Here is a 19,879-nt window from a genome sequence, read left to right on the forward strand (position 1 = left end):
TGGTATTTTTGAGGTTCATCTGTGGTGTTGTATGTATCAGTAGTTTGTTTCTTTCCTGATGAATAATATTCTATTGTATAGGTAATACTGCATTTTGTCCATCTTTCAATATTGCATCTTTAATTATATTTTTTATCCTTTCTTTTATTCACTATCCTTACTTAATTACTCAAAGCTATTTTTTGCTTTTAAATACAATAGCTTAAAACATTTATTATAATTATTATGTTTCTGCTTTTTATTTTTCTGAACCATCTTCTGTTCATTCATCTTGCCTATTTCAATTTTTTTCTATAATTAATAGAATGCTTTACATTGTTTATGCCTTCAAATAATGTTTTGGTTTGTTGCTTTTGATTTTATTTGAAAATGAAGGGGTGTCTAGACCATTGAAACAGTACAATCTATTTTACAGATTGAAACAGTACATTTTATTATCTCTTTACTTTAATCAAAATCACTTCTTACCCAGTGGCAAATCCAGATATGGATGATTTCTAAAATTTTCTTAATCAGATTTGATTGTCTCCAGTGTTTATTTGAACTGAATCTATTTGCTTCTGATTCTTTTGGGTTTTTCTTTTCATTTAGGTTGTTGGAAGAGGAGCATTTGGAGTAGTTTGCAAAGCTAAGTGGAGAGCAAAAGATGTTGCTATTAAACAAATAGAAAGTGAATCTGAGAGGAAAGCTTTTATTGTAGAGGTAAGTTGAGATTTTATTTCTGTTGTGTAATCCTTCACCTGAGATACTCTGTGAATTTAATATTATCAAAGGCATCGTTTTTCAATTGTCATTTCTCTGTATACATGAACATCAATTTGGTTGAACCAAAGGTAGTACCATAGAAATATTTTTTCATTCACACTTTTAATTCTGATTTTAAATTAGGGATAAACTTAAAATTTAAATGAATTCATCCCTGAATTAAAATAGTATCTCATCTATTTTAAGGCATGTTACTTTAATTTTGAAATAGAAAAAAAATATTTTCTCATTATTGAAAATTAAAAGAAATTTATGCATTCATTCTTAATATTTTTAGAAATTCAAATGAGATTATTTTAAGGAAAAATAACTTCAAATTTAGTTTTTCCTGATTTAGCATGAAAATTTACAGTTCTGTTCTTTCACAGATTGGATGATGAAGGCAAGTTTGGTAATCATGAGGTCATTATATTATTAGATTTATTCCTTATTATATTAACTTTGTATTATTTTGTATATAGATCACAGTATTTGATTAAATCAGTGCTTTACACTTTTAATCTCATTTGCCAATGGATTAGTGACCTTTACCTTATAAAGCTTCTGAATTTATATCTGTTCTCATTTAATCAGAATTTCGAAATATACTTACTTTTTTTTCTTTTAATGTATAACATGGAAAAATAAGCTTTGTTTCATTTTGTTGTCAGTATTTGGGGATTGAACCCAAGCGTGCTTTTCAACATCCTCAGCCCTTTTTAATTTTTATTTTGAGACAGGGTCTCAGTTGCTTAGGCTGGCCTCATATTTAGCAATTCCCCTGACTCAGGCTCCCTAGTCGCTGGGATTATAGGCATGTACCACCACATGCCTTTAATTTTAAAGAAATTAGAATTTAATTGTGATATGATGAAGTGATTTATAATTGACTGGGTGAAATGAGAAACACTGATGATTGGTTTAATTATTAAAGGAAGATGATCTTTAATAGTGTGCTCTAGGAATCTAGACTCAGCCTTACCTTAGTCCCAATTTTTTGTTTATAGTTAGATACAGTCATCATATACTGTTGCAATGACAGTGTCACAAAGATGGATGGGATGCATGTGTGTTAAATGCTAGGAATCAAAAGTCCAAAAGATCATAATAGCATGGGAAAATTTTTAAATTAACTTGTACACACATGTAATTTAAAGAGTCCAGTTGTTCTCTAAGACTGTATAATAAGAAACTATAATCCCCTATAGCTTCTCCCATCTAAATTTTCTGCTTCCAAGAGACACCCACTTTGGTGTTTAGTGTCCCCTAATCCAGAAGCTATTTGTTGTACTGTCCCTAAAGAATTAGCCTCTAGTCTTCTGTTTGGATGCCCTGAGATAGTCATTGAGCTATTGGAGGTTAGGGGAGGAAATTGGGGATCGAATTTTCCACGACTTCTTCCCTATCCCCGTTTACTGGCTCATTTGCATAGGTATCTGGTACTACCACTCAATCTCTTGGAGGTTTTATGAAAACAGTCTGGTTGATTCTTTCTTAATGTTTTTCTAATTGCAGTTTTTAGCTCTTTTAGATCTATTATGTCTGTTATTGCTAGTCATTAGCTTTCTAGCTTCCAAAAATGTGTGCTTCTGTTTTCTCATTTCACATTCTTTCCATCCTTTTGAGTTTATACCTTAAAAAAGGCCTTTACCATCTTAGGGGGGAAATGGGATAAGTGCTTAAATAATCTGCTGTCTGAATCTTACTAGAATAAAATATAAGTACATATTTATGATAAATATAGTAAAGAGTCATGTTAGTTTTTCAGTTAGGACCCCAAATCTGTAAATGTTGACTGTAGAGAGACAAAGCTTTCTAGTAGCATATAGTAAAAAGATTTAGAGACTTCAGTGGACTTAATATAAGCTGGAGCATAATGTAGGTAATAGTGCAAAAGGTTAAAGGCAGAATAGAAAGGCAAATGGAGAAGAGACCAAGAAGCAGTTTTGTGGAAAGGATACATTAACCCATTTTGTCCCATCTTCCTAGATGTGAAACACCTATAGAAACTTAAATATAGTAATAATATATATTATAATGATATTAAATATGGTAACTATAATATTAAGAGTATATATATGTATGTATATATACACACATGTATGCTCTAGGTTATGATTTTCAACCTACCTTAATGCACATGTGACAACTTCCCTAAAATATTCACAGAATTGAAAACTTGGGACTTGATGGATTTATAGAAGTTTAGATGTGGAACAAAAGAAATGAGTACAGCCAAACCCTCATAAACATCAGTGTGAATTATTGGATCGTTGAAGATTAAAACCGGAAGTAGGGAAACTGGCTAGGAGGTAGCTAGAGTAATTACTGCAGCAATTCAGGTTGGAATTACTAAGAGAGTGAGAATGGATAGGAGGGGATTATTTTAAGAGATAAATGGTGGAACTGGAGACAAATGTACAGAAAGAGTACACATTATAAGTCAGATAGACCAAAGTTCAATCTGTAGGATTTCTAGGCCTTCACTTTAAGGTCTTGTCTTTAAAACAGAAAGGATATTACCTTCCTTGCAGTGTTGTGATGATTATATAATATCAAATAAAACTGGGCCACATGGGAGTAGGTAGACTCTAAGATCAGCAGTGGCTGCAAAGACAGGGATGACAAAAGTAGAGTGGCCTCTGGCTTGGATAACTCGGCTCACTGCCGTCTCTGAGATGATGTCCTAACATTTCTTGGCAGGATTTGTTTCTTCTGTGTGCTCATGCATTCTTCATAACTCTTGTTATAGCACTCTGCACATTGTTTACAAGTATTTGTTTATCTGCCTGTCTTCCCAGCTAAACTACTGGAGTGCCAAACTATTCTGTGCCATTCTAGGTCGGCACTTGGTATTTTCAGTGCCTGAGACCACAGAGCTTGCTACATGGTAAATAGTAATTGTTGAATGGTTTAAACAAATAGTTTGTATGACCATCACATTTAATAATGTTGTGAAATTAACACCTCAAAAACTATCACTTTTTAAAAATATTCTTAATTTGTTATAGCTTCGGCAGTTATCCCGTGTGAACCATCCTAATATTGTAAAGTTGTATGGAGCTTGCTTGAATCCAGTAAGTTTGTCACTTTTTCATTGTCATCTTGTCTAGAAGAAATGACATGACAGATGTATGCAAATATGTAGTACATGAAATTATTTTGATCTACTCTCTTAGGTATATTTCTGAAAAAAACAGTTGTACTTTGTGTATTTGATATGTTTCTAGTCTTTTAGTGAAACAGTATATTAGAGGAGTTGTTTTAGGTGGCCTTATCTATTAACCTCATCTACTTATTAGTACTAGAGAAAGTCACCAAAATATTTTGTGATTATATTTTCATATTCATCTCCACTCTTAGAGGACACATAGAAGACAAAGTGTTTAAGTCATAGATATCACCCCTTCATTTCTTAGTTTAGCACACATGATAAAGACCAAAATAATAATTTTTAATGTACCTATAAAATCAAGAGGTTGAATTTAGTTTTCCAGGGCTCTAAGATGCTATATAAATCCAGTTAATTCTTTTGGCATGTTTCCTTTAGGTGTGTCTTGTGATGGAATATGCTGAAGGAGGCTCTTTATATAATGGTGAGTGTCATTAGACCTGTCTTTATCTGGTAGATTAAAATAATTTGAAAACTTGTAATACAAACTATAAGTTATTTAATGTTCTTCACAGTTTACCATCACAGTTCCAAAAGTAAGTCATTTAAAAAAACTCTTAAAGATTAAAAATGAAAAGATAAGATGCTACATTAGTATGTGAGATTTAGAATTCTAAGTCTACCAATTTTCAAATTGATTATACTTATAAAACAGTTACATTGATTTTTAAATTAACATTTTATATAAATTTGTACTTTATATTTACTGTCTATGTTTCCTTCATTGTTAATGGGTTATCTAGAACTTCATTGTTTTATTTGGTTGAAGTACTGGTTTTTAGTTATTATAGACAGTATAATTATAAATATCTTGATATGCCCATCTTAGTTTTGTACTATTTCTGTGCATCTATTTTATTGTAGTGTGACTAACACTGCTTGTCATTTACATTTCTGTGTGACTATTAATTTGAAAAAGTATGTAATGTATATTAATTTGGATGTACAAATAACATTAAATTGAAATCCTATTAAATGTTAGGTATTTATGGCTGTTATCCACTCAAAATTATTACATATTTCCATCTTTTTTATTTAGAAGAAAATTGAGAGCAGGACTAATAATAGGAACAGGTGTAGAAAAATACCTGACCATGTGTTCTGAAAGAGCTTGCATTCACATTGTGTCTTTGGTTATATGCAATAAAGTTCTTTTTAGTTTGTGCCTTTGTTTTGCAGTGCTTCATGGTGCTGAACCATTGCCATATTACACTGCCGCCCATGCAATGAGTTGGTGTTTACAGTGTTCCCAAGGAGTGGCTTACCTACACAGCATGCAACCCAAAGCTCTAATTCACAGGGACCTGAAACCTCCAAAGTAAGTTCTAATAATGTAACACTTCCCTCCCTGTCTCTCTCCACTCTTTGCCTATTCCCTAATTCAAGGTAGTTGTTGACCATGAGTTTCTTTTTTCTCTTCCCTTTTAGCAGAGTCAAGAATATTTACTCATTTCTTCATCATTTAGTCATTTATCTAAGGTTATATTTTAGAATGTTGTCTTTGGGGAGATTTTTATCTTTTATAACTCCTGCCTTAGATTATCAGACTTCTAGAGTCTGTTAGCCTATTGATCTCATTTTGTGTATGCAGTATATAATATTACTTCTAGACATATTTCAAGAGCAAAGACAAATTTGACATATTGTTCCTCTGTATTCCTAACAATGAGCACAGTGTTCACACACAGTAGACATTTCACAAAAATTTACAGTGGTATTACTTGTCCTTTCAGAGGAATGCAAAAGGAATTTCTGGCATCTGGGTAGAAATTAAAATTATTCCATATTTTTCCATATCAAGAATCCTGGGATTTTGAAAGAATTTGAATAAAATTCCTTAAATAACTTTAAAAGGCTAAAACTTTTGGATTTTTTCATTTGTCTAGATATTCAATTAAAGAAAATATACATGAAATGTATTATTATTTTTTTGTCTAAGTTTTTTTCCTTCTGTACTCACCTATGAAAGACTAAGAGCATCTCCACATATCTTCTTCCCTCCACATGAAATTTCTCTTAGGAAATCAGTCACATTGTAACAGTATAGTCTTCATTTATTTCATTTTCTTGATACTGGCTTAAAACATTAAAGCATCCCTTCTGTTATAATTCATCACTCTCATGTTTAATCTGATGTACTCTACATAGTTCTAAATCTTGAAATTGTTGTTGGTGCAAGTGTGCCTTCTACTTCCACACTTAAAATGAATTCTGTTTTCCCATATCCCTGGTAAAATAATGTTTACGCTCTAAATTCATGACATTTTTATTTTTTCATGTGTCTCCCATGTCTTAGTTATCTGTCTTGATCGGTGAAAAAGAAATCACTTAGCCCCTTTTTTCCTTACTGATATTTAGTCCTCCCCCACCCCCACTCTATTAACACAGAGTTGAATGCTTAAAACAGGCTTTTGAGAATCATAGCTCTCACAGTAATACATGACTAATGATTCAAAGGGTTTAGGTAAGCATGAGGCACAAAATATTTTTTTTCCTGAAGGAGCCAAAACCATCAGATGCAACACCCAACAGTGTCCTTTTTCATCTCTATTAGGATGTGTTTTGGTTTTGGAACAAATGACTGGTTACTGAATAATATATATAAAGAAATATCTTACACAAGGAAGTTATTTACATTTTCTAACATCTTTTATATTGCATTAATCAAATAGTTTAACCAGTGACCCTAATATCCTTCAACAATATATCCCATAAATTTTAGATTTTACTTCATAAGCCTGGCATGACTGCCCAGAAATATCCTAATAAAATCCAAAGGATTCTTCTTTTGCTAGTAAATGCCACTAATATTTACAAGAAGTTAGGTCTGGGTCCTTCATTTCCCTTCAGCATCTCTTTAGTTGATTCATCCTATAGTATTACAAATCATCTTTGGGGCACCCAGTATACTAGTCAGACTTTAGAATTAGAATTGATTTCCTATAATGTACTAGGGAAAGGGAATTTTGTGGAATGGCTACGCTTTCATATACAATTGAATGTACACACACCTGCTAAGTCTTATTGTCAGTGGAAAACCAACAGCTTCTCTGATTAAGAACAGTTCCCAGAGTAGCACATAAAGAAGGGACCCTTGATGATTTGGTGAGGAGTTTTACATAGTGTCACGTTGAACTGTGTCCCTCTTTTATTTTATTTATCCTTTGCAAGTTCGTTCACATGTACCTCAGAAACTACAATGTGCTTTCAGTCTTAACTTTGTGACAGTAAGCCCACAAGATTTAAATTCAGATTTCATTGAGCCTTGAATGTCATGTTCAGGGTTGGTAGATTATTGAAGACTTATGAGAAAAGGAGTACAAATTATAAATGGCATTTGTAAAAATTACTTGGATATATAGATTTTTACCAGGATGAAATAAGGAAACCAGTTACAGAGTATTTGTATTGCCTTGAGTAAAGGGTAATAAGAATTCTAACAAGAACAATAAGTTGGGGAGGTTTTTTTGTTGTTGAATTGAGTATAGAGGTAAATTGCATTAAGCATTTTTTTTTCCATTTGAATTATCATGGGAGTATTTTTGGTGTTATAGAGATGGCTATCTTAGTCACAATGAAATGAAAAAAATGATTCTAAATCTCTCCAATTAGAATTTAAGTATAAAATTATATATACAAAGTTTATGAAATTTATAATTAAAATTAGTTCCCATATTCTAATGACTGTTGAATATAAATATAGTATGATTTTTATAAATTATATTACCCATCTCTATTTATTTGTCATCAAAGCAATACCTAAGTGCCTCTTCATAATTATAATTGGGTAATAATATCACCTAGAGAATCTTAAGTTCTGAAAATTTTCTGGAAACCTTTCAGTAGGTTATTTTAACCATAGTAGATTTGTATCTACATGTTTTCCCACACATACATATTCTAGACAAAAAAAAAAGTAGTTTGAACATTTTTAGAAATATCTTCAAAATGAAAATATTTAAAAGACTATTTTTTCTTGTATTGGTATATTTTACTTTAATTATATGATGTCATTATTTTTCAAATAATAATACATATTATGATTGGACTTCTACTTCCAGATACCATAATGTTGAGCTGCTGGAAGTTTTATAAACCCCTTGCTTTATTTTGGCCAGGGAATATTGTGGTCAGGACAGATTATGGAGCTAGAAATGAGGACATCAAAATGTGAGTGTGTTAGTCTCCCTAAGATAGCATTAGATTATGGTCAGTTAATTTTTACTGATATTCCTCTGAACTCTTTGGCTCTTAAAGTGACCAGATAACATTTCACAGAAGTTTAATGATAACATTTATTTTGTTTAACTCCTTTTACCCTCACAAATGTCACTTCTTTTATTGTAGAATCAAATATTGGTCTTATAACTTTTTGTGTTTTTTTGTTTTGTTTTGTTTTTAAACAGCTTGCTGCTGGTTGCAGGGGGGACAGTTCTAAAAATCTGTGATTTTGGTACAGCCTGTGACATTCAGACACACATGACCAATAACAAGGGAAGTGCTGCTTGGATGGCACCTGAAGTTTTTGAAGGTACAATGACAGAAACAAGATATGACTGATAATTTATCTTACTCCATGTGAATTGAATATGTATATATAAATTTTCCCTGTATCTATGGTTTTATTTCTTCATAGTATATAATTTAGGAACAAACAGAAGTCTGAAAAGGCTTTTAAAAATATAGCCTTAGATCCCAATTTTATGGCAAAATTTAAATTGTCTGGCATCTTTCATGCATATTCAAGCACATGTGTAGCTAATCCTCATTGTTCATAGATTCCATAATTACAAAATTGCCTAGTTACTACACTTCACTTGTAACCCCCAGATGAGCACTTGTGGTGGGTGCTGTTTCTGTTATTCACATACCATGTGTATAGCAGTGCACATTTTAAGTCACCCAGCATACTTCCTAGTGTAAGTTGAAACTAGATGAAGTTCCACCTTCTTTTTTTTTTTTTTTTTTTTTTTGGTTTTCTATGCTTGCTTTATTCTCTTGTCTTAGTATATTAATCATTTATTGATTCTTGATTTTCTACCTTCTTGTTTGACAAATGATATAAATGGGTCTCCATTTTGTTATCTATTAAGAGCCACATTTTCCCCACTTAGATGATTTTATTGGTGATTTTTGCTATTAAAAATGGTTTCCAATTTTAATGATGCCCAGGGACAAGAAGGCTGTGAATTTGTAAGACAATACCTGAAAATGCATGTGTTAGATAGCATTCATTTGGACATGATTCACAGTTAAGAGTTCAATTTTAGTAAATCAGTGTTACGTGTTAATAAGGTTCTTTAAATAAGCAAACTTAGCACAGAAAGTTGTTTAAGTTGTTTATCGATTAGTTTATAAATTTTGTGATAGGACACATCAGGGAACCTTAACCCTATATTTTCTGTAAAAGTAGTGATTCAGTGTTAAGTCAGTGTTCACAGATACTTTATAGAAGTGCTGGGAAAAATGATAATCAACTGTGCTTTTGTCTAGCGATTAAAAATTAACAGCTAAAAGTTTCAAAGAGCATGTCTTTAAAAAATGCAAATAACTGGGTAGAGAAATCTGATACTAAGAACTAAAAATAAAGGGTGCTTATGTTTACTTTCAGGTTCTAAAAGAGTAGTTCAGACCTTACATACTAATTTTCCTTTTCTTTTTTTTCTTTTTGGTACCAGGGATTGAACCCAGGGTTGCTTAAGTACTGAGCCACATTCTCAGCCCGTTTTTGTATTTTATTGAGAGACAAGTTCTTCCTGAGTTGCTTAGGGCCTCAGCCTCCTGAGTTGCTGGGTTTACAGGCATGCGCCACTGCGCCTGGCTATTACTAATTTTCTATATAAAAACATTTAAATTATCTTTTAAATGAGAGAAGTTGAACTCAAGCTATCTGGTTTATATGTTAGAAAGTATGAATGCCCATAAAATTTGCATTAAGTAATCTGATTCTGGCTATAGTTTATTTCTTTTATTTTTGCTAAGATTTTGTTTCTTTGTTTTTTAGCCACCCCAGAGAAAGAAAAAATGCTATGTAGCTTTTACTTGAGTGGAGCTGTTTGTGGACAAACAAGTATCGAATTACACAAAATTAAATAATATCTTCTGGTTCGTACACAGAATGGATATTATTTGGCATTTTTTTAAAAAAATACGTATTTAATAACTTTCTATAATGTTAAAAAGGAACAGTGTTACTGTAATAAGGAGAGCCAAAATATTTGTTCATATAGAAGAGTAATAGTTACCATTAATTGTTTAGGAAAACAAAACTTAGTCTATTAGACTGTAAAATTTCTATATGTCTGAAAGATGTATCATCTGGCAGCACCTGTACCCCAAATAAGATTGTGACATCATTGCAGTACTACATTGTAGCCTACTACTTAGCATGAAAATCTATCAGTATAATAATGTTTCATCCTTATAACAAGTTGTTTTGTGGGTATTTGTTTTGGTTTGGTTTTAGGTATGTTTTTTGGCTATTTATTGTGCAGATTCATATTCCATAGTGGTTCTGTAAATTTTGGTTTATAATCTGTTCCTGTAAATAGGTTAGCCATAATTTCCATTACTTACAACTTATTTTTAAGTTTACAAATTAAGAGTTTTATCTCACCATATATTGAGAAAAGAACACTAAATTTAAAATGTCTTTTGCTCTGATAACATGCAGTGTAGTGTAGCCCATTAGAGAATAGGGGGAAATTTTAAGATTAAAAAATTACAGGGATCGGGGTATAGTTGATTGGTAGAACACATGCTTTATACTTACAAGGCCCTGGAGATTCAATCCCCAGTACCACAAAAAAAAAGAAAAAGAAAGAAAGAAAAGAAAAAGAAAAAAAAGAAAGAAAAATTACAGAAAGGAATTTACAAATATTTCATACTCTGCCCCAGAGAAATTATCAGTCTGTATATATAAAAATGACTTGGCCTCTTGATTAAAAGGATAGAAAATAACTTTCCAAAGTAGATTGTTTAGTGTATGGTTGATCCTTAATTTATTTAAAAATGTAGTTGTTGAACAAATTTAAGGTACTTCAGAAAGAATAATTTTTTCACTGTACATCTGGCAGCCTCTTGTCTTGGTTTTATATTGAGGTACCCAGAAAATTCTGAAAGTGGTTGTTTCTATATTTCATGTGGAAAAAGTTTCAAGATTTTATATATATATATATATATATATATATATATATATTTTTTTTTTTTTTTTTTTTTTTTTTTTCTTTTTTTTCTAGGTAGCAATTACAGTGAAAAATGTGACGTCTTCAGCTGGGGTATTATTCTTTGGGAAGTGATAACACGTCGGAAACCTTTTGATGAGATTGGTGGCCCAGCTTTCCGAATTATGTGGGCTGTTCATAACGGTTCGTGAAAATAAAATTTTCTTTAATTTACTTTTTCTATTTTCTACTTAGAAGATTATTCTTGTTAAAAAGGAATAGTGTTACTTTAATAAGGAGAGCTGAATAAAAAATGTTTTTCCCTAACATTAAAATGTGCAATTTTTTGTTACTAGACTACTTTCTTATTACCAGTCTCTATTCTCAACTCCAGATTCTAGTGGGGCAATGCAGAAATCAGTCTTGTCCTCCTCATGGAGCTGAGGATGTTTGCTAGTGTACTGATTTGGGAAGGACCATCACTGCACAGCTAGAGCCTGTTGTCTCTCTCCAGGGGACAGAAAATCATCAGACTAGACTCTGAAAAGAAAAAAAAAAATTACATAAATAAATGTTAATTTATTAAATTACAAAGATCTCATCTCACATGGTTATGATAAATGAAAAAGTATATCCTTTTTCTCCTGGGGAGGCAAGGGTTTCACCAAGAAGAAAAAGCAAGAACATATAATAAGAGATTTTACTTAGGCACAAACAAGCAAAACACAAAGCACTTCACATACCCTTTTTTTTTATGTTCTCACCCATTCTTATATTATAAATTAGCAAACGGAGGCCTAGAGAGGTTAAATAACTTGCCTAACATCACAAGATTAGTAAGTGGTAGAGCAGGAATTCAAATCCAGATCTTTGTGACTCCAGTGCTTATATTTTTGAGTCATGTTAACTTATGTACTCAGCGTTCTTGTAATCCTTTGATTCTTTTATATTTCTAATGATGTTTCTCTCCCCATATGATGTTATAATGCATCTTATTCATTAATGAAGTTACTTTGCATTTGCCTTGAGAAATAAACTACGAAGGAAAATTATTTAACCTTCCTAACTTTAGCATCACTGTTATTTCAGTCATTATATTGATTATAACCATCCTAATTAATTCATTTTTATTCATTGCTTCACAAGTGATAAAACCAAATGTCTGCCCGTTTAGGTCATTTATAGACTGTCACATTGTACCACCATTGCACTACTTTTAGCTGTTTAATCAGTTTCCTGGAGCATCTTTAATGTTGCTACTTTTATTATCATTGTAGAGAATGTTAGAACATTAACCAAGAGAGTTTACTTTCTCTTCCTCACCATTAATTGTCAGTAAATGATTGAACATTAGTGAAATAAACTAACTTACTAATTGGTTAAGTTACAATGATTGCATATTTGAGGCCTTCTTTAAGTGTAAACCTTAGTAATAAAGTTACAGGCTTGATAATTTTAAAAATTTGGCAGTTTTCAACTTGTGAAATAATTGATTCATAGTAGTCAAAAGGTCTGCCTCCCACAAAAGGCTTATTAGGAAGCAGTGAGTATAACACCATAGGTGACCACTTTTTGAATATGGAAGATGATTTTCTAAACACATTTGAAATTTTTAAGCCTTAGTTATTTGTTAAAAGAATGTTTATTACAAATCAAATATTGTTAATTCTCAGTCTTAGAATTGCCATAATTTGTTGTAAACAATCTATTTTACCTTTTTAAAGGCATAGTTTCCTATTATGAAAATATACATAGATAGACTAAATGCTAACCTGAGGGCCCAACAAATACTTTTCATTAATTCAAAATACAACCCTTAAATTACAAGATCTGTAAAATAAATATTGTTTTAGAATGTGTATAAAAAGCTGGCTCCATTCTGTTGATAAATATGTTCTTCCCCCACTTCTTATTTTCAATTATAGGTACTCGACCACCACTGATCAAAAATTTACCTAAGCCCATTGAAAGCCTGATGACTCGTTGTTGGTCTAAAGATCCTTCTCAGCGCCCTTCCATGGAGGAAATTGTGAAAATAATGACTCACTTGATGCGGGTATAATCCTTCTTTTGAGGGGCTTTGGGTTGGGAGAATTTAATATATACTCAGTTTTAATAGATTTTTAAAGTAAAGAGCACAATTATTTTATGTATTTTCCATGTTAGGGTAGATATTATTCATGTAATCAGAAAAGGAAACATTAATTTAGAAAAAAAGTTTAGTTCTTTACAACGGAAAAATGGCTAGGTGAGGTTTCTGGACTTGCTTCATAGTGCTTACATTAGTGGACAGTATGTTTGTTTCTAGGCCTGTTGCCTCATCTGTAATGTGAGAGAAGCTGAATTAAATGATATTTAAAGCCTTCACAAGATTTAGGTATATTATGACTCTTAATTACATGCCTACCTACATTTTAAATTTTCGATACAGAGTTTCACAAAAAAATTAATCATTTATGCAGGGCACTAGAGAGGTTGTACTCTCCAGGCATATTTATTTGAGTGGTTTTTACTGTTTGTTTTTGGTTGCATATTTTCAGGTTTTCTCATGCCAGTAAAAAATTAAGCTTTTTTTCTAGAATTTATGGAATGTTTTAGTTTAGAAGAACCCTTGTAAAATGATGATCAAATTTTCCTGGTCTGCAAACTGAATACTTTAGAATTATTTGTTATATCTTAGGCTTTTAGATTTTGGAACACTAACAGAAACCATCAAGTAGTACTTTAATTTTTATAAGCTCATGTACTACTGGGCATAGTGGCACACACCTGTAATCCCAGCTTCTTACGAGGCTGAAACAGGAGGATCCAAGTCTGAGGCCAGCCTGAGAAAATTAGATTTTGTCTCAAGATAAAAAGGGCTGGAGCTATATCTCAGTGGTAGCGCACTCCTGGGTTCAATCCCAAATACTAAATAAATAAATGAAATAAATTTTCATATGCTTTATGAAAGTGTATGGATTTCAGAGCACTTTCTTTGTTCAGCAGGATGATTGTGCAGTTTCCTTAAATACAAATTAAGTGATTTTTTTCTAAGTGGTGAAAGATTGAATTAATGTCTTCTTTTGAAAATAACTTAGGCAAGGAAGCTTGAATTAATTGGCTAAAGTTTACCATCGTATTCATCATATGAACTAACTGGTTAAAATTTGCCTGTAGAAACCTCGGCCCTCAAGATATGTGTATAAGAAAGCAACTTAGTCTTTGTGGTTATTTGAGTAACCACAACTTGAGTCATATAAGTTTTTTAAATTGTGGTTGTGCTCATATGTGATTTGTCTAATTTGAGAATACTTTTCTCTTTTTTCCCCTAAATTCTATTTTTTTTTGGTCCAGTGAATAATTTCAGTATCATATCTCAAATTCATAAAAAGATATCCAAGCCTATCTTATTGATATTTAAAATATTCTGATAATTATTCTATGTCATGTCAGTCTCACTTGTCAAACTAATAGTCATTGCAACAATTTGGAAGTTTACATCATTGGTAAATATGTAAGGAACATAAATGTGTTTCATGTAATTATGAGAAATAATACTATTCTATTCCATATGTTCCTCTAGAGAAATATTTATTGTTATTTCCTTCAAGACTGTCTAGACTTCATATAAACTAGAGGCTTAGGTAGGTGCATGGCATTGTCCACAGTTGACATTGTGAAGGGAGAAGATTATATTATCATCATCTTTGTCAAATCAGAAACTTAGGCCTCTCCAAATTCAGTATGCCTTAGGGAAAGTAAAGCATCATCTATGCTACAGTCAGATCTCACAAGATAATTCAGATGTACTCTTTAACAGAATTTAATTTGTGTTACAGAAATTTTAAATTGTGATTTTTTTTTTTTTTTTTTTTTTTTTTTTGTATATATAGTACTTTCCAGGAGCAGATGAGCCATTACAGTATCCTTGTCAGTATTCAGATGAAGGACAGAGCAACTCTGCCACTAGTACAGGTAAATGGATAGATTGGAAGAATAATATCCTAATTTTTTTTCTATCTTTTCCCCTTGAATTATAATCAAGAAAGAATGAATGATGCATTTGCATTTTAATTCCTTCATTTCATATGATCAGCTGCAATTTGAGATTCCAGGTGCATCATTCTTCATGAAGGTATCTAGATTAAACCTGCTTCCAAGTCTTGGAATTCTTACATAATTTAAAGATTGACTATTATATTGCTGTGAATATCATTCTTAATTTGAAAAAATAGTTTCTACATAGATATTGATAGATCAAATAATATTAGAAATTATTGTAAATGTATACAACATGTTTCTTCTTTATGAATGCCCTACTTTTGGGTATTTTTCTAAGAGACTCTTATTTAAGAAGCTGTGCTTTAGTTGAAAGTTCCTCATTTTCTAAAATATGAAGTAGTAATAAGAAATGGTAGTTTGTGGTAATCAAAAAATAGTAGAGGGCTGGGGTTGTGGCTCAGTGTAGAGCACTTGCCTAGCATGTGTGAGGCACTGGGTTCGATTCTCAGCACCATATATAAATAAATGAGTGAAATAAGGTCCATCAATAGCATATATATATATATATATATATATATATATATATATATATATATATACAGAAATAGCATTCTAACTTAGAAATATTATACTTCTCAAAATATTTTGCATTTTTGTTACCATATTACATCTACAAGGTAAGTATATACATGTACACATGTTTACCCTACTCTTAAATTTCATTTTTACTGAAATATTTTTAATGTTCTTTTCCCATGCTCAAGAATAGTTTTATTTATTTTAATTTTCTTTACTGATTGGCTAATTATTCTCAAAGTCTAATTTTATTGCTCTGAATTTTAAAGTGAACTTCTCTAGAATTCTATCATTACCTTCTCCCTTTACTCCCAAACCCTCTCCTCCTTTCCATATTGTGACCTTGAGTCCTTTGATCCTCCCACCTTTTCACTGACCTTCAGACCTCTTAGGTTCTTTTTTTCCTTCATACCTCCACTTAATTCTAGTAAACTCGGATACCCCCTTGGAAATTTACTCTTGGGTGGTGAAATCAACCTGATTAAATATGACACTTAGCTACTCCTTGCCTATGTCAGTGCAGCTGAAGGTGACTGGAGATAGCACATATTTATAGTCCTCAAGTGCATATGTAGCACTGCTGGACAATTATACTATTATTAGTCCATACTTTGACCTCTTTTCTCAAACTTCAAACACTTCCTCTCCACATCTCACTCTCAGCTAACCTTGTTTGCTATTTCTTTGAGGAAACTGGAATAATCAGAAGAAAGCTTATACAGGCTCCCCCAGGATTCACCTACTTACCTGCATCTGTACCTATATGTATTCTGTGTTTTCTCCCATTACTGTGGCTGAACTATCCAAGTTTCTAGCCAAAGGCAAACCTTTCTGCTCAAGCCCTATATCCTATCTGCCCTTCCCCAAAATTCTCTCTGTTGTATTATCAATTTTAGCCTTTCTACTAGGATCATTTCCAGAGTAAATATGGTCTATATTTGAAATTCCTAGCTTTTTTCATCCCATTTTATCTAACAGCAACGCCAATCAGATTTCAATTATACCACTATTTCAGAACTGTTCTTGTTAAGGTGACCAGTTATTTCTATTACCAAATTTAATGATTTAATGAGTGATTTTTCATTTGATATACTTTATTATTATCTCCTTTTTCCTCTTTTTCTTTTCTTTTTTTTTTTTTTTTTTGGTACTAGGGTTTGAACCCAGGTATGCTTAACCACTGAGCCACATCCCCAGCCCTTTTTATATTTTATTTAGACACAGGGTCTTACTGAGTTGCTTAGGGCCTTGCTAAATTGCTGAGGCTGGCTTTGAACTCTTGATCCTCCTGCCTCATCCTTCTGAGTTGATAGGATTACAGGCATGCACCATCTTCTTCTTACCATCACTTTCTTCATTTATTTTCTCCAAGACATTACATTAGCCTGAGTTTCATTTTAGGTCTCTGGCCATTTTGTTCTGTTTTCTTTGCTTTTTATTCCTATCTCCTCAACCTACAAATGTCATCATATCAAGGCCTCTAATCAATTTAGTTATGTCCATTTCCTTGATAACCTGTTCTAATACCAGGGCTTTATATATCATCAACTTACTGATGTTTTTCTTTATTCCATACTTGAAATTTATATTCATATATCCAGCTACTTGCTTGATATCTAATAAGAATTCAAACTTAACATTTTCGAAACTGAGTTCCTGTTACTTCATTTAAACTTACTCATCTTCTTGTTTTTTCCATCTCGGTTAATGGCCCTTAGTTATACTAACTTAGAGTGTAAACCTTAACTTATTGACTACTAGATTATTAGGCATTTTGACTCACTTTTCTGTACTATCCTTAAGTGTTATTTCTATTCATGTCTTGCCACTCGAGAAAAGTACTTTGGTTCCATGCTATTGAATGAAGCACTTGTGGTATTCTCAACCTGTGGTCATAATGTTTCTGTTTTCCTAGGCTCATTCATGGACATTGCTTCTACAAATACTAGTAATAAAAGTGACACTAATATGGAGCAAGTTCCTACTACAAATGATACTATTAAACGCTTAGAATCAAAATTATTGAAAAATCAAGCAAAGCAACAGGTTTGTTACATTATTAAAAGTAAACTTATAGTAACCTTGCCAGTTGTCATAACATTAAACTAACTGAAATTAATTATTTGTCATCTTCTATTATATAAATACAGATTCTTCTTTTATTGGAGGGGGTTTGGGTAGCAGGGATTGAATTCAGGACACTCAGCCACTGAGCCACATCCCCAGCCCTGTTTTGTATTTTATTTAGAGACAGGGTCTCACTGAGTTGCTTAGCACCTTACTTTTGCTGAGACTGGCTTTGAACTCACAATCTTCCTGCCTCAGCCTCCCCAACTGCTGGGATTACAGATGTGTGCCACCATGCCTAGCATGACTCTTCTTCTTGAAGCAGACAAATGAGCTTAAGAAGAGAGATATAATGAGTTTCTCCTGCCATTTACTACCAAACAAGTTGTTTTCCTTTGATGACTGCTGTCTCTGCCAAGTCAACAACTCCATCCCTGTGATGACCCCCTCACTTTATTGATTGGTGCTTAAAAATGTATAGTGGACAGATTTAGGCTGCACCATCCACTTAAAGGAGTTGTCCTAAATGTGTCTTCATGCTGTTCATGTTTATTACATTGTTGACTTAAAACTATTTTAAGGAGCAATTTTTGTTCTTGTTTGCAGCATTTAATTTAACTAATAATGGGCATTTAACTCCTAACTCTAGTGACTGCCCTTTCATAAAGATAGTATCTCAGCTTGCTTTTCCTTCTTCTGTTGCTCCCTGTTTCTTCAAATTTCCCTCCTTCAGAAAAGTAGAGGATCCTTAAGAATCCCACTTGGCAATCTTCCTCCTTCTATGCTGCCCAAGATTTCTAAATCTAAACAACTTAAGTAATTCAAAATGACCTATAATTTTAACAGAGTGAATCTGGACGTTTAAGCCTGGGAGCCTCCCGTGGGAGCAGTGTGGAGAGTTTGCCCCCAACCTCCGAGGGCAAGAGGATGAGTGCTGACATGTCTGAAATAGAAGCCAGGATCGCTGCCACCACAGGTAAAAAGGAACCACAAGTCCAAAGAGGAATGAAATGTATATAATCTTTTTTGGCATAGTAATTGCAGTTGTTTTAGTGGGGTTGTCAGAGTTTGTTTGGTTTTTTTCCCTAAGCTTTTAGCAATAACTTATATATTTATATCAAATTTCAAATGAGGAAAGTATGACTTATAAGTTTTTTGGATTATAAAATCTGTCTTCCCAATTACAAATTTTATTAAAGATAATTCTTTCTGTTCAAACATGAGCTAAAAGTCTTAAGTGATAAATTGAAATATAGCCAACTCCAGAATGTTTATAGGGATTTTGAGTGATTTTACTAGATATTTGTGTTGAACTTAGATAATAGCAAATATTTGTTTTGAAGTTAGTTAAAAAGTATATTCCGGATCTGGCTATGATTCAACTTTACTATGTGCTTCTCCTTCCTTCTAGTGGGAAAAATAGCTAAGTTGGTTGTGGTTAATTCATTTAATCATAAAATAAAAAGAGAGTAATAATTGTATTAGATCTTGAAAAACTAGCATTTAAATTCCATTTTGTCAGTTATTAAAATTATTAACCACAGAAGAACTAGTCAGCCCAAACCAATTATGTATTTTATTACCCAAGTAAACTGACAACTTTCTTTTCTAACCAGGTTTCATTTTACTAATACTTATTTAATTTGGGATTTTTTGGTTTTGTTTTTTTTTTTTCTCCTGATTTTTCCCATGGTAGAGGGGAGCTGATTACAAAAAGTAAACACATTTTTTTGTGGAGAATGTGAAAATGTAAACAAAAACCTATGTAATTATCCTATTAAGAAATAAACACTATATTTTTGTGTAGTTACCTCTAGTCTTTTAACTTAGAATATATATAACTGTGTGTTTTCCATGTATTTTTACATATATATTTTTTAACTTAGCTAACTAGGTTTTATTTTTTTAGGTCTTTCCATTTTTTTTTTTTTTCTGAATAGAATATTCTCATTGTATGTAAAGCTCTTTTCAGAAAGAAGTAGTCCAGATGAACCATCTTACTATATACTTGTCTTCAATTCATCATGATAACTGATTCAGTTAGTACTAGACTCCATTAGATACACAACAGAGTATCCAAAATAATAGTGCCCATAATACATAAGCCTTGTTTTTCATACATAAACAAGTTTAGAGGTAGTCTCCATGATTATCAGGAAGCTGGTCTTCCTTT

At 32.1% G+C, this 19,879-nt stretch overlaps 1 protein-coding gene across 3 annotated transcripts in view; it reads left to right on the forward strand.

Annotated features, from left to right (window-relative positions):
• Map3k7 (mitogen-activated protein kinase kinase kinase 7) overlaps positions 1 to 19,879 on the forward strand; it is a 63,335-nt gene that overhangs the window by 14,683 nt on the left and 28,773 nt on the right. For all 3 annotated transcript variants that reach the window (XR_011707715.1, XM_027928282.3, XM_027928283.3), the window contains exons 2-11: positions 592 to 702; positions 3,756 to 3,821; positions 4,295 to 4,340; positions 5,096 to 5,234; positions 8,323 to 8,447; positions 11,155 to 11,283; positions 13,005 to 13,135; positions 14,955 to 15,036; positions 17,555 to 17,685; positions 18,553 to 18,682. Coding sequence is in view for 2 of the 3 variants with exons in the window: in XM_027928282.3 (XP_027784083.1) it covers positions 592 to 702; positions 3,756 to 3,821; positions 4,295 to 4,340; positions 5,096 to 5,234; positions 8,323 to 8,447; positions 11,155 to 11,283; positions 13,005 to 13,135; positions 14,955 to 15,036; positions 17,555 to 17,685; positions 18,553 to 18,682 (1,090 nt within the window). In the remaining variant the exon portion in view is untranslated. The remainder of the gene's footprint in view (positions 1 to 591; positions 703 to 3,755; positions 3,822 to 4,294; positions 4,341 to 5,095; positions 5,235 to 8,322; positions 8,448 to 11,154; positions 11,284 to 13,004; positions 13,136 to 14,954; positions 15,037 to 17,554; positions 17,686 to 18,552; positions 18,683 to 19,879) is intronic.

This window comes from Marmota flaviventris, chromosome 6, assembly GCF_047511675.1.
Source record: "Marmota flaviventris isolate mMarFla1 chromosome 6, mMarFla1.hap1, whole genome shotgun sequence".
Classification (NCBI taxonomy): domain Eukaryota; kingdom Metazoa; phylum Chordata; class Mammalia; order Rodentia; family Sciuridae; genus Marmota; species Marmota flaviventris.